The sequence below is a fragment of the Haliotis asinina genome, chromosome 12 (genome assembly GCF_037392515.1).
Source record: "Haliotis asinina isolate JCU_RB_2024 chromosome 12, JCU_Hal_asi_v2, whole genome shotgun sequence".
NCBI lineage: Eukaryota > Metazoa > Mollusca > Gastropoda > Lepetellida > Haliotidae > Haliotis > Haliotis asinina.
The window spans coordinates 38,418,770-38,434,634 of NC_090291.1; the positions used below are offsets into that span (position 1 = coordinate 38,418,770).

General features: G+C 38.4%; 1 protein-coding gene across 1 annotated transcript; it reads right to left on the reverse strand.

The window, feature by feature from the left end:
• Positions 1 to 5,194: 5,194 nt before the first annotated feature.
• LOC137257980 (transmembrane protein 208-like) lies at positions 5,195 to 11,856 on the reverse strand. Its single transcript, XM_067795505.1, has 6 exons — positions 11,796 to 11,856; positions 11,145 to 11,240; positions 8,320 to 8,379; positions 7,461 to 7,564; positions 6,523 to 6,607; positions 5,195 to 5,463 (listed from the first exon to the last, which is right to left on the reverse strand). The coding sequence occupies exons 1-6, from the start codon at positions 11,799 to 11,801 to the stop codon at positions 5,338 to 5,340; spliced, it is 477 nt and encodes a 158-aa protein (XP_067651606.1). The 5' UTR covers positions 11,802 to 11,856; the 3' UTR covers positions 5,195 to 5,337.
• Positions 11,857 to 15,865: the final 4,009 nt, after the last annotated feature.

The following is a 15,865-nucleotide window of genomic DNA, read 5'->3' on the forward strand; positions in this document are numbered from 1 at the left end:
AGTAAAATACAGATTCTAATACTTTTGTTGGATTGAGTGCCACCCCACCCATTTAAGTTGCCATTTAGGCCTCGTGGAGTGGATTGGAAACTCGAACTAGAACTGTACTTTCCTGAGAAAGTATCATCCCAGGTAGAACATACGTCACAGATAGAATCATGTAGAACGGACATGCTAACTGGGACTCATTTCATACACATAGTAGGAATTAGTCGTGTCTGGTTGTCAGATCTACCAGACATGTTGTTTATCAATAGGTGATGATCGAACGCTGTCCAGAATGTTTGTTTTTATGCAAAAACCCATTCGTGAGAAATACGATACTTTGTGCATTACAACTTCTATTTTTTATTATGCGACGTTTCGGTATTGATTCTTTAACCGTTGTCAAGCACGTATGTCAGAACAGAACAGAACAGAAAATTTATTCTAAAAAATCACATAATGTGACACAGAGAACATACAACATTTTGATGCATATTAAAACATTGAGCAAAGTCCAGTTTTGATGAATCTGGCAATATATGTTAGAATTAAGTGGTGAATGGTCACATTTCATTAGATACACAAATATTTCAATAGTTAAAATACGACATATGAATATTAACAGTCTCTATGTCTGTTCTCAATAATTATAGGCTTCTGTGTATATTCTCAATAATTATAGGCTTCTGTGTATATTCTCAATAATTATAGGCTTCTGTGTATGTTCTCAATAATTATAGGCTTCTGTGTATGTTCTCAATAATTACAGGCTTCTGTGTATGTTCTCAATAATTACAGGCTTCTGTGTATGTTCTCAATAATTATAGGCTTCTGTGTATGTTCTCAATAATTATAGGCTTCTATGTATATTCTCAATACTTATAGGCTTCTGTGTATGTTCTCAATAATTATAGGCTTCTATGTATATTCTCAATAATTATAGGCTTCTGTGTATGTTCTCAATTTTTGTTATGACTTATGTCCAATACTCCTTAAGTAAAATGCACAAAGACTGACGTTCACAGGACGTTTCCACTTTCTTAAGAAATCTCACACTTGATCGTACAATTCTGACAATTGTTACGAGTGTGTTTTCTGTAATTTGTATTTCATTAAGTGATAGATAGTACTGGGTCACAATGTTTAGAGTTTTGAGTTTGAGTTGTGGGTCACATTCCCTATCATATAATGCTTAATGGCAATAGTATTTTTAGCGGCAGGCCTGTTAGCACATGTCAATCTATGGCTTACTTCCTGTTCGTGAATGTTCTGACTAAATGGTGATATAGCCACGATTTGCTCGAATGTTCCCGACACTATGTCGATATATATGAAGGCTGGTCGTTGTATTGATGGACACACACAGAGAATTACTGGAGTTGTGTGTCTCTGCCTATCATCGACTGTTTTAACATCATCTGAATCATCTGACCTAGAAAATTGACTCTCCGTACCTGACTGCTCGCTGTGGAAGCATACTTCAGTTAATATATGTGATCTCACTGTAAAATGCCGAGATTCTGGTGAGTCAGTATTTTATATTTGTGATCCATTACTTTAGACTTGTGACTCATTGAACTAGAAATCCGTATTGTGATTCACTGTAAAATGCTCACTGCTTGCTCAGTTACTGAACATTTTAGACGTGTCTGTGTTATATTTCGCTGGTTCAAAGGGGATTCTTATACATTTTGTCATGGCAGTTTATTAACAGCAACATAATACCATACAACCGTATGATAAGGTCCTGCCTGCAAACTGACGTTGTTTGTTTGTTGTTTTACGCCGCAATATTCCATCTATACGACGGCGGTCTGTAAATAATCGAGTCTGAGCCAGACAAACCAGTGATCAACACCATAAGCATCGATCTATCCAACTGGGATACGATGACATGTGTCAACCACGTCAGCGTGTCTGACCACCCAATCCCGTAAGTCGCCTCTTTCGCATCGGTTACTGAAGACCAGTTCTGACTGACGTGTGTTTTTCAGTGAATGGTATATTTCAAAGGTTGGCGCAGTCGGATAACAGCATATCATTTACCGCGATAACATTATTGGCCAATAATATATCATACCGGAGATACGTTACCTCATTACCCATTCTTTTTCGGTTAATCATTTTAAAAGTAGAAATCAACATTACAGTGTGAATCTTTCGGAAACTGAAATATGACGAAATGCAAACTTCTACAAATCTACCGGTGATTCGGTTAAAAGCTCCCCAATGATATTACTCAGAACATATTTGATACAGTGATCAGATAATTTTATAGGAAACTATTACTAGGTATATTATTATCATGTTCGATAAGGTATTTTAATAACATATTTTATATAATAATTGTAAAGCAATAATACCCTTAAGCTTAGCATTTTGTTACAGAGTGACTAATACCGGATATTTTTATGCATTTTTCACAGTTTGACCTCTTTCGTCACTGTCATGGCCTCCCGAGGTTTTACTACAGCAAATGTATGTCAACAAAATGAAATATCTCAAATGCGACTTTCAAAAGTTATGTTATCCTAAATATAAAGCAGTTACCATGTAGATCTATCTTATATCCGCGTATCCAATTTCTCAGGCTGCCCCATCGCAATGGTTCTGCACAAAACCGTGCACAATACGATAAGGGAAGTCAGCATTCCTTAAACTGACTATTGCCTGGCAATACTCAAATGTAACCTAAGGGAAATAAAACCGTGGACAAAAATAGACGTTCTGAAAGGTGTGGTGTTACGTATTATGGCCTTTGAATTGGTTATTGCCTTATGTATTCAGTCAGTATTCGAAACATAATCAACATTAACTATCAAGCTTTTCTGCTACTATTTACCTATTTAATAACATATTTCCGAATCAAACTTAAAAAGAAATGAAAGAGCACGTCGTAGTTTCAGATGAAGTAAAATGTCAACAGAAACATTACTCTCAAACCCTCTTGATATCGTGCACTGTAGTTATTCAAACGCAAAAATATTTTGAAGAGTCACTTAGACCTTGACCAGTGTATGTAAGTAACTCCTAAAAGGTCGTCGTCGTGACCTTGAAAATTAACTGAAGGTCACTAAAATCGACTGGGCCCTGCAGCTTCCCTAGATAAAGCTTGGTGTTGAATATGAAGAAAATCCAATAAACGGTTCTTGAGAAATCTCGCTGACAAGGTAAAACGCTAAAGTCCCCTTGTGACATTGAGATGATGGTCAAGGTCACCAAACCTGATTGAGGCCGTTGTTTTACTGTGATAAACCTTGATACTAAATATGAAAAGAATCTACTTAACAGTTCTTAAGATATTCCAATCCGTATGTATGTGCGGACGACCTTGAAAATTAACGGAAGGTTATCCAAATCGACCGGGAACGGTACATTCCCTGGATAAAGCTTGGTGTTGAATATGAAGACAATCCACTGAACGGTTCTTGAAATATCTCGCTGACAAGCTTAACATTCAGTTTACATGCTGAAATCGTCAAAGTGTCGCCGTGACCTTGAAAATTCACTGAAGGTCACCAATATCGACTGGGCCCCGCACCTTCCCTCGATAACACTTTGTGTTGAATATGAAGACAATCCAGAGAACGGTTCTTGAGATATCTCACAGACAAGGTAGAATGCCTAAGTCCCCTTGTGACCTTGAGATGAAGGTCAAGGTCACCAAACCTGACTGAGACGTTTCTTTTACTGTGATAAAGTTAGATACCAGGTACAAAAAGAATCTAGTTAACGGTTCTTAAGATATTCCAGTCTGTACGCACGGACGGAGCCTATTACTATATCCCCAGCTTCGCGCTAAACGCGGGGCGAGAGATGATGAGAGCTGTTGTGCTTGCCGTGGTCTTTGATTTAAAAGTGTTTAGTTAAAAAAGCGTTTAGTACATATGGTTTTGATTGTAATATTACCCATAACTAACTCCATATACATTAACGAGGCGCCCCAGTGAGGTGGGATATTCGGAACCTGGGAAAATCAAGACTTGCTTCATTTCGGCCAGGCGGTTATAGCTTGGTGGAACGGAACGTGACTCAAAGTAGGATCGCATACGAGACCTTCGATCCCGCTTATTTGGAAGTTTGAATTCAACCATTACTGTCTGTATCACACAACCTGTGAGTCACCAGTGAATTGTATTACATGGTTGCGTATCAATTCCCGCCGTCATTCTTCGCTGGGTTATTTCGTCGTGTCCCTCTGTGTTATGTCGCAACATGCGTCTGTCTGCGAACACAACCAGTGAGAAGCTACTGAATGAGCTGTGGTTTCCATAGTTACCTCCCTTGAAAGTAATATCGCGTACACGCACGCCTGAACCACAACGTTATACAGCAATGCCGATGTATAAATACAGTCAACACAGTAATGAGGGGAATGTCCAAATTGTTTTTAATACACGTAAAGGAAAGAGGTCTCTTTTCAATATCAGAACATTTCGACATACTTGGTTTGAGGGTGTTTATCACAGCACCAGTCTCATGCTGATCTTAATGCTGAAAACGTTTGTGTAATTTTTCAGTTGTGCAGAACTTGGGTTCTTACACTGGAGCTGTGACTTAAAGTCTGTCTCACAGTCCTTGAACTGCATAAATTTTCCATCCGGTTATCCCTCCCTACAATGCTGAAGTCCTAAATGTAGCAAGTCTAGATCTCCTCTGGTTTAGGTTCTGAATGTTAAAAATCAGTGGGACACCTTCAATTTAAAAGGAATTGTTTGTTTCTATCAAAATCATGATCGGCTTTATTGGCATTTTAGACGTTGGTGAGCAATAATAAAGTACAATTCTTTATGGATAACAACCTCTTTATTATTGTATGACGTGATGTTTTGGTGCGGATTCTTATACTGTTGTCAAGCAAGACAGCGGTAAAAAAATCCACACTAAAATGTCGCATCATATATAATAACAAAGAAGTTGTTATCCACAAAAAAATCAATTTAAGTAAACTTAGCCTCAGTACTTTTCGTTATACTCCACAACCGAGTCTCAGTGGTGGAGTGTAACAAATAACACTGAGACTAAATTAACTTAGACTGCAAAAAATTGTACTTCAAAATCATGTATAATCATGGAAAAAAACTTCAGTCTATCATTTCTGGTACATGGATGGAAATGACAGTATCATGATGGCCTGGAAATATTCATTGTCACACAGATGTAGGCATGGACATCTTTACGTCTCAATTTATAAAAAAATGTCAAGATCTTCTCATTTAAAACCATTTATTCATAACATTTCATTAAGATGCAAACTGACAATCGGACAATGTACAAGGGTGGCTTGTGAATCATGAGTGGTAGAACATGTGATAAAGGAATGGTATAAATACAATTATGCTGGCAACATCATTAATGGTGTCTCTTCATTTTCCTCTCCATCTTTTTCTGCTTCTTCTCATCAACTTCTGGAGGGGCCTCAAAAAACCAGGGAGACAAAATATTTACCCACAACATGTAGAATGCTCGTCCAGGAGCCTGGAATGAGTAAAGAAACATTCAAATAAGGCAAAGCTGGGTTAGAGGTCAGCTGAAATGCTTTTAAAGTGACTTCAAGATTATGAAACCTATAAATAACATGCATGGACATGTGTGTGGCTGACTGACTGCTGTTTCACACCCAACTCAGAAATGTTCCAGGTATATGGCAGCGGTCTGTAATTAATGGAGTAAAGACAGGTCAATCCAGTGATCAACAGCATGAGCATCAATCTCCACAAATGGGACCTGATGGTGAGTGTCAACCAAGTCAGCGAGCCTGACATGCTTAATGCTGAGAGCAAGGTAAGGCGACCACAAGTAGCATCTTGGAGTGTTCTGGCATAAAGCAGCTGGGGAGTGAGTGAATTTAGTTATACGCCACACTCTACACTATGCCAGTTATATGGTGACAGTCTGTAAATAATAGAGTCTGGACCAGACAATCCAGTGATCAACAGCATGAGTATTGACCTGTGTAATTGGGAACCGATGACATGTGTAAACCAAGTCAGAGTGCCTGACCACCCAATTCCCAGTGTTTACAGACTGCTGTCATTCTACATTTGAACATTATTCATTTCTACATCTGAGTGAATGAGTGAGTGAGTTTAGTTTTACGGCGCACTAAGCAATATTGCAGCTACATGGCAGCAGTCTGTAAATAATAGAGTCTGGACCAGACAATCCAGTGATCAACAGCATGAGCATCAACCTGTGTAATTGGGAACTGATAAGGGGTAAACCAAATCAGCGTGCAAGACCACCCAATCCTGTTAGTCGCTATTCAGACATTGGGGACTGAGCCACTGATCTGCTCTCCCATCATGGTACAAGCATGATAAGCGAGTGAGTTTTGTGTCACTTTTAGCAATACTCCACCAGTGTCATGGTCTTTGGCACCAGAAATGGCCTTCATAAGAATTTACTGATTTCAAATGTCATGAACGGTCCTCATGTCATTTTCAAGACAATTCTAATTCTTATTCAGGCATATCTACCAACAATGTTCTGCAAATATGTGTTGTACAACCATTTGAACACTAAAACAACACTCACCAGCAACCATAAAATCCAGAAATAGTTTGATATAAGAGACAGTGTCTGTACTATAGCTGTTAGAATCAACAGGTCCTTAGAATGCCTGAAACAATCATCAGAACAGTATTAATAAACGTGCACAAAAGATTTTGACTTTACAGAAACATATCAAAATTATGTCTCTTAATGTGTTCAGATAATGTAGAGAGAGTACAAAACACTACAGAAGGTAAGTATTTTCCCAAAAGAATAAACATTTAGAACTCATCGTGACTCCCTGATGTAATGAGGGGAAGTCATGTGAATGCTTTGGAACATTCATCAAGACATCAGCTGTGATTGTCTGATAAAAAAAAAACAAGGTAAGGCAGGTATTTAATCAGCACTAAGTAGTTTAATGAGTTAATTTGCAAACATTTAGTTTAGACTGTCTGAACTAAGGGCCTTGTAGCATTGCATTAAACAGTGAAGCAAGTTTCAAAATGCACTGTTCATATAAGGCAATTTGTGAATTGTGAGGTTTTCTGGGTCCCAGCAAACAGTGGAACATAACACTGACCAAGTCGCTGTACAAGTCTTCCTGTCAGCATTGGTATTCAAAAATACTGGACAAAAATAGTATACGTAAAGTTTGAAATCATCAATAGCAATTTATTTATTTATTTATTGACACACTGATAAGATATCAGTCATAAAAATACCATTATCCCTCAGTTCCAGCTATATGGAGGTGGTCTGACCATAATTGAGACAATCCAGTGATCAACAGCATGAGCAGAGATCTGTGTTAGTGTAAACCGATGACTTGTGTCAACCAGGTCAGCACGCCCAACCACCCGATCCCATTAGTCACGTCTTACGACAAGCATAGTTGCCTTTCATGGCATGCATGGGTTGCTGAAGACCTATTCTACCCCGGATCGTCACAGGTCAAATTCCCACCAGAAGTTACATACTCAGCCATGCCTGACTCCATGTTTAGATCCAGATTCCGGGAAGCTATTGACCCCATAAACTGGTAACTAGCAAAGTGAACACCTAGTGCCAGGACAAACATCACCTGTCAACCAAAATAAACCATCATTAAAAACACTTAATGACTCTCAAACGAATATAAACCATCATCAAAAACACTTAAAAACTCTACATGTATATTATATGTTTTAGCCTTCAGCTATAATATTCACCAATCAGTGGACAGTAACTTGACATGACTGCAGTGGAGACATGCGACAATATAACATTTTCAGGATTTCACCCATGTTTATATCAGTATCAAATAGGGAAACATTCATCAGCATCTTTCAACTCACACTGACAATTAGTCACTGCCATAGGAAATTAATAAATTGTGGTGTTGATGTGCAGCTTGGCTGACAATCACAGCAACAGTTGCACTCATCATGTTGTTTCTTGAGTATGTCATTGAACGATTTCGGTTTAACACCGTTTTTAGCAATATTCCAAGAATATTACGACAAGGACACCAGAAATGGCCTTAACTCATTGTACCTATGTGGGAAATCTAACCCAAGTCTTTGGTGTGATAGGTGAACACTGTAACCACTAGACTACCCCACCACCCCCATGCAGTCTCAAAAGATGTGTATGCCGCAGACACACACACGTGTCCTTCATGAAAATAATGCGACAAATTTGCTACAGTCATTGATAGTTATTCAACTTCAAGTTACTGAATGACATGACTAAGATTAGTATGAATGTAAAATGAAAAATCAAATAGTTATAACTAGACATAAACACAGTACAAAATTTGGCTTAAAACAATTAGGCATTATCACTGTCATGACTTACAATTGGTCCTGTTGTAAACTGGTCCCAGAAAAACAGAAACTGGACAAGGATATAAAACACCTGAAAAGTATGATTAAACATGATTCAGTGATGCAAAGATACATGAATTTATAAAGTATACATTAAAAAGTCATAAAAAATAACATTAGTTATTTTAACATAATATAGTCCAATTTTCATGCTATATATTATTTACCTTACTTTCAGAATACACAAGACTGTACACAGACAAGTCATTACAAAGTGATCATATGATTTAAAACTTGAACCCATAAAATCACCTGATTCTTGAAAATGACATACTGGACAGGTACATACTGGCTGCTGAACACTTACTGTCAATACAACAGTATTACAATTCCAGTATTTTTCTCCCGGTACTTGACAACAAAAAGGACAGCAAACGAAAATTCTTCAAGATGAGTAGCAAAAGGGGAAAAAAAATAATAAAATTGATGAACCCTGTAAATCTTGAAAACCTTTTTTTGGGTGGATGTCAGATGATATACGAGGGGATGTCAATAAGTTTTGAGCCTTGCATAGAAAAACACAAAATATTGGTATGAACCACATTTATTTTTCAACATTGTCCCCTTGTGAATCAAGACACTTGCTGCATCTTTTCTGCCAGGTGCTGATGCTATCTCTGTAGAAGGCGCCATTTTGGTCCTCAAACCAAGCCTCAGTAGCAGCAATAAGCTCATTATCATCCTGAAATCTACGACCACGCAAGTGTTTCTTGAGATTTTGGAACAGATGGTAATCACTTGGTGCCAGGTCTGGAGAGTAGGGGTGATGCAGCAAGATTTTGTACCTGCATTCCTGGACAGCAGCGGCTGCAAAACGAGAAGTGTGTACTGGAGCATTGTCTTGATGTAGAAGAATACCACGTCTGATCTTGCCCCTGCGCTCCTCCTTGATTGACTGTCGCACTTGCCTCAACAAGTTAGCGTAATATTCCCCATTCATTGTTCTTCCTTTTGGTAAGTAATCTATGTAGATGATACCTTTGCTATCCCAGAAGACTGTCGCCATTACCTTCTGCACTGATATGGAGGCTTTGAACTTTTTGGTCCTAGGAGAAGTGACATGTTTCCATTCCATGGATTCTTGTTTGCTCTCAGGATCATGTTGGTGGATCCAGGTTTCATCACAGGTTACTAGCCTAAAGTGAAAATCTTCTGGATTCTTCTTGTATCTGGTTAGCATGGAGTTGCTTATGGTGACCCTTGTTTGCTTCATTTCATCTGTAAGCATTCTTGGCACCCATCTTGTGCACACCTTAGACATGACGAGATGTTCATGAAGAATTGTCTCGATGGATCTGTGTGAAATGCGTGTGGTCTCCTCTAACTCGTGACGTGTGATTCGACGATTTTTCAGCACAAGTCTATGCACTCTGTCAATGTTTTCCTGACTAGTACTTGTTGTTGGGCGACCTGGATGGGGGTCATCTTCCAGACTCTCTCTACCATGCTTAAATTCACTGACCCATTGTTTGATGGTAGCAGATGAAGGGAACTTCCCATAAACTGCTGAAAGCCTTTCTTTAATGTTCTTCGCCGAGTTTCCTTCAAGAACCAAAAACGTAATTACTGCTCTATACTCAATTTTATTCATTTTCACTGCCATGAGGGGGGTCTCTTTCTGTCAATGTGAGCTGTTCAATAACTTCTGGGAGTAGGATACCAAAACTTATATATCACATCAGCTACACCCCAAGGTTCAATGTCATACCATAGGCTGCGACACATGGGTATGAAAATGCTCATGGCTCAAAACTTATTGACATCCCCTCGTATATATATAATAGCAAGTTCAAGTTCACAAAGTCATTAATTGTTTCATTTCTATCAAACATAAACAATCAACAAGTCATTCAATCAAATATTTGACGGATGTTATATATAGGTAAATGTTCTTTCACAAAAGACAAGAAAGATTCTGAAACAGTGATAACAGCTAGTTGTGAGAAAACATTTATTTGTACTGCCATGATTCCCTTATGCATGTTACATAAAGACACGATGAACAGTGAATTGTGGGCTGGACAAATTGGTGAATACTGAAATAAGTATCCTAATTAATTTTGTTTCATTAACTTAATGAATGACAGAGTATTTTTATAAATACTGTTGAGATATGGCGATAACTGTTCAGCAGCCAGTACAGAACAACACTCAGTCTAAGTAAACTTAGTATCAGTGTATTTCGTTACACTCCACCACTGAGTCTAACAAAACCTTGTAGAAGGTCACGTCAGGTAACCTTTGAGGGAACGATGACCGCCCAATCAAATGCGAGACGATTAAATAGATTTAACCAATCAGACAACGGCTACTATTTAGGGATCTGAGGGACTTTCAAAATATTCAGGTCACTGACAGATCTCTCCACAAACAAAAATCTGCATATAACACAGTTATTTGACCTGCAGTAAATACGCTTTGGGGTTTCTGTTGACATGGTTACCATTACATTATATTTTCACAAGCTGACGCTGACATCCTTGAATATTGCCCAAAACACTATTTTCAGCGACTATTTACTCACCGTTGTCATGGTTGTACGTACACCGTGTGCATCACCCGGAAGCAAGCGTACGCTAAATAGCAATCGGAATCGGTCAGGTACGAACCTTTTCCACATAAAAACTTCAAAAGTTATGTGCGAATGCGCACTTTCGCAATTTGGCATGCTGTGTTCTAATTGGTCAATCTCATAGGTTACCTGATGCGACCTCCCATAAGGTTTTATTAGACTCAGTAGTGGACTGTAACGAAAAGTACTGAGGCTAAGTTTACTTAGACTGGAACAACACTTACATTTACACCTCCAATTATCATAAGATAAAACTTCAGTGCTGTTTTATTTTCTTCGTCAATTTGCTTCTGTCCTTTCGTCCCCTGTTTTCCTTTGGGCTGAAATTAAATGATTGCATGTAATGTAGGTGAACTACACTCTGACGATTTTTTCTAATAAATAAGAAACGTGTCAACGGTTGATGCCTATAGTCGTTTGATATTTGGAATATCGCACACATATGGATGCAATACATACTCATTACACCCCTGGTTAAGACTTAAGTATATAGAGCCTTTCACAATGTTGACAGATTGCTGCTATTCTACATTTGAACATTATTCATTATCCACATGTGCAAAAACAGGCAAAAACAATATTTCCATGTTCTTCTCCAGCAAAGCAACTGTTTAACATCAATGTCTAGATACAAATAATTGACAAAACACAGACGAAATGCCAAAAGAAGCTTAAGATTGGGAGCTACGAGGTACAATTGTTATAACATATTGTCTACATTTTGATCGTCTGTCAGCGCCATTGGTCATTCAGTGGAATCCCTTTCTTTCTTGGAGGTGTTTGTTTTAATGGGTGGGTTGCATTGCCTCGGCAAGAACATCACACAGTACAATATATAACCCAAACGACTGAGTGACAACAAATACATGACTTACCGGCATCTTGAAGCCAGTCACAGATGTTCGTAGCGTGACAATTGTACCCGGAAGTAATGCGGCGACCCCTGCGTCCGGAACGGGAGCTCAGGAAAGATAACTCCAGTCAAGAAGTTGTCCAAGTATGAAAGCTATGACGAGGATCTGGATTTTGTCTCCGAACATCTGTAATTCTGGTAGTACCAAATAAAAAGAAATCCCAGTAAGATGGGAAATGAACCTGTGATTGGGACTTGCTTCATTTATCAAGGACTGACCATTGCAGACCGGGAGGGCAAAGCAGTAAATAGCCGTAAGCCGTAAGACATGACTGCATCGCGGCTCTAGGCTAGGCAGTAGAGGAATTAGATAATGTGGTTCAGGGACTTTGAGGCAGACGATACACTATCCCTAACGATGCAAACGGCGGAATCAGTTTAAATGTGTACACAGGCTTTGTGGAAATAACCAATCGAATGCGTAATAATTACACCAAGTCCAAATGCTTTCCTACTGATGCACTTTGATTTGAGGATGTATATGATCCAACCCCGCCAAAGACTTACAGCAAAACACTACTCAATAACTGGTGCTTTGCTAACGTATTGTAGAAGTATTATATGTTTTCGGGAGCCAGTGTTTACTATCGTTACATCTGGTTGTTTTGCAGAAGGACAGGAGGTTGTTTCAAAGTCTTAGTGAGATAATTTACAGTTGTTCATGTAATCAGACAGTAAACGCGTTTTTTAAAGATCACATATACTCCAGGTGGTGCAAATACATAAATCACTCATAAGCATCTTTGTAAAAGAAACACCGTCATTAAAACGACTCATTTCGATCTTGAATTACCTTAAATCAACATTTTTGAAAACAGTTCATAATTCTCAACCGCGAACGAAATTTCAGCAAATCAGAGCGACGTGTCTCCGTGACGTAGTATGAGGTATATACATCCATCAACATTTCAGGGGGTAAAATATTTCGCTAACACGTTTGCACAAACGCGACAGCTGTTGTGAAAAATGAAAGCTATATGTTCTCACAATCTACTATCATTTAGTTTTAAACCTGCTTTGCCTAGTTTCCGAGTTACAGCTTGTTTTCATAGACGATTCTGTCAAAATCACTTGTCACTAGGTTGTAATCCATGGTAGGTGGTTTAAACCTACACGTTATATGTCATCATTCACTTGATGCTCAGTTAAAGAATTTATAACAGGTATATTTAGTGGTAACGCCACCTACATTACAAAGGTCCCCATTTGGCATTTCTTGTGTCCGGATTGATCAAAGCATTAACCGATAACACGCTGATTAATTGATTAATTACTTTTATGCGGATTTGTCAGAAGGTAGTGTTTGTGTATGTACATTTACTAATCTATACTGAATACACTCTGTCGTGTCCGTGTCTGTGTCTGTGTAAAAACAACACCCTTCTTTCAAAGGATTAACCGCCAATGCATTGATTGATTGCTCGTTATTGGCTAACTAAATTACGTTTTTACAAGAATGACGGACATTGTGCAATTAGTTGCCAGACGTGCTGTCTTGGGTCACCAGAGAGACTATACACCAATGTGAAATACCCGAAACGACTGTTAAAAGGCACATCACTTGGAAAATCTTCAGATGAATGGCATATCACTCGTTTTTGTGAATATTGATAGATACATTCCTCGAACAAGGTAATAGCCTGGCATTGCTCCTGTAACTCTCATTTGTTTTAATTTTGATATTTGCACTGTGTTTTTATTAAGTTGTCGTAACATTCAACAGAATCATTGTTTTCGTCGTGAAGAGTAATGATACATACAACATACATTAGGGCGTGCGTGCGAATTATGATTCAACGTGGCAAACTATCAAATGTCTATATGTTACATTCCTGTTATAATTCACTATAAGTATCAGATCGCTTCTATTTATTAAGTTTCAAAATGCATACAAATATGATTATAAAGTAATTAGGATTATAAGACCAAATAAAAAGGCGTACATTGACTAGTGTCTGCATACTGATGAGTGAACATAGATAATCCAAGTGAATTAAGCAACTGAAGAAATTTATCGCACAGTATTGTCACTTCGACCCCATCTCGCTTCCATGGAAGAAGTAGTTATGTTGTGTCATGCAAAATCCGTTGACCTTGATTCAAATTCATATTTATCTACAAGTAGAAAGTAGTTTTGATTTTCTCACTTGATGAAAACAAACCATAATGTCAATAATTCTAACGGACTTAACTTCACGATTTTAAAAAATGGCTGAGGATAGATGCTATTTAAGTTTGTTTTCATCGGCTTACAAAATCAAAATTACTTTCTACTGATAGTAGTATATGTATTTGATTGATGGACAATAAGATTTTGCATGACATTGCTTGTAACCGTATAACAATTTCACTCTTGGAAGCGAGGCGGGGGTCAATTTAATATCACCTACAACATTATTGATTGTCACTTCTACCACAACCTCGCTCCCGTGGAAGAAACCGTTATGTTCATGCAAAATCCTTTTGGCCAGCAATGTGTAGTAAGTAGACTTGATTTTATAACTCGATGAAAACAAATCTCAGTAGCATTTTCAATCCTGGAAGCGTGGTAGGGGTCGAACCACCCGATTCAGTATATACTACAGGCTTCCACAACGCTCGCAAACAACTCATTTACCATGAATTTTCCGATTTTCTGGTGGAAATCTGTGCATAGTGATATCATCATCTGACGCCAAGGAGCAATTGACGACAACACAACAGTTCGGCAGGTCTTAGTTGACGTCGAGAGATCATCAAAATGACGAGCTTTCAACACATTTTCTATACAACTAACTGAAAATCGTTCCTCATGACGTCACTGCAGGTCTCTGGCGACAGAGTTACGTAACCTGTCAGTAGCTTCGTTGAAGCAGACGGCTTTTAGGCAACTTTTAATCGCTTGGTATGAATTAACCATACGTTTTTAAAGAACAAGTTTGGTGTTCCGCTTAAGACTAACAAGTCTTTCATATGTAATGGTTAAAACAGTTAAAAAAATAAATAGAGTTTATTCGTTCTTTGATCGCCTGAACACCTTTAACTGAATTACTGAAAACTGTTATCGTCCTTTTATGGGTTTTTGTTGTTATTTTCGATAATAGGATGAACAGTTGTTAAACATTCCTCTAATAGTCACATGCTATTGTGACGGAACCCGCAGTCAGAAAACATTTGACGTTCGAAAATGCATTATCCGCCGAAAGCGTTACAGTCCCAGTGCGCAGTGTTCACTCGTATTTATCTCTCCTTGGGTGACTAATCAAAACTTCATGTGAAGTGCTTTGCTAGTTTGATTGTCCTTTTTCTACGGAAGTCATTGTGAGTGAATTTAAAATTTAAGTCGCATTTTAATCATAGTCAGACGAGGCTGTTTGATGTTGGCGTAACGCCCGAATCCGTGAAAATCATAGACGTTTGTTTGTTGACTTACGCTTAGTCTCTGAATATATGATTTTGTTTGTTTTAAATAAACCGACTGAAAATGAGTCCACGGTTGAAGAGATTCAGAACCTGGGGAAATCTAGACTTGCTTCATTTAGGGCTTTGACACTGCAGGGAGGGCTTAGTTGTAGAGAAAATAATATGGGCCAGGGACTGTGAGATAGGCTAATCAGTTTGGTAAATTTCACGAACACGACTCTGATGGCAACAAGTTTAGAAGCATGATTACGGATTTCTAACCCATGACCAAAAATAATCTGGCACATCAACAAAGGGGCGCAACCCAACCCAGCAGAGTGAAGTGCGACGCTTCAGATAATAGCTCTTGATCCTACACCGCCCTTGTCCAGTCCTGTTGGGTGTGTTATATCTGATCTTAAATGTGGTTCACACAGTAAATCATTGTATGAAATGTTTGCCAAACAAATGCACACATCCTCATATTTATGTCAGTCAAGCGGTTAAATAGTTTGCTCGTCTTCCCGAAAGAGCGGGTCGAGAGTGAACATGGTCTCATTGTATAAAGATAAGCTCAAGGTCTGTAGGAAGTCGAGGTAATTATTCTTTGTGTCTTGCTGAAGATCTGGAAAAAAGCTCTGAAAAAGTATT

Bases quoted from the DNA above. Each gene is read 5' to 3' on its own strand.
- LOC137257980 (XM_067795505.1), bottom strand. The intron at 8,380-11,144 runs GTAAGTGTTGTT...CATACTTTTCAG, and splicing joins TGATAATTGGAGGTGTAAAT to GTGTTTTATATCCTTGTCCA. The intron at 7,565-8,319 runs GTAAGTCATGAC...TTTGGTTGACAG, and splicing joins AGTTTACAACAGGACCAATT to GTGATGTTTGTCCTGGCACT.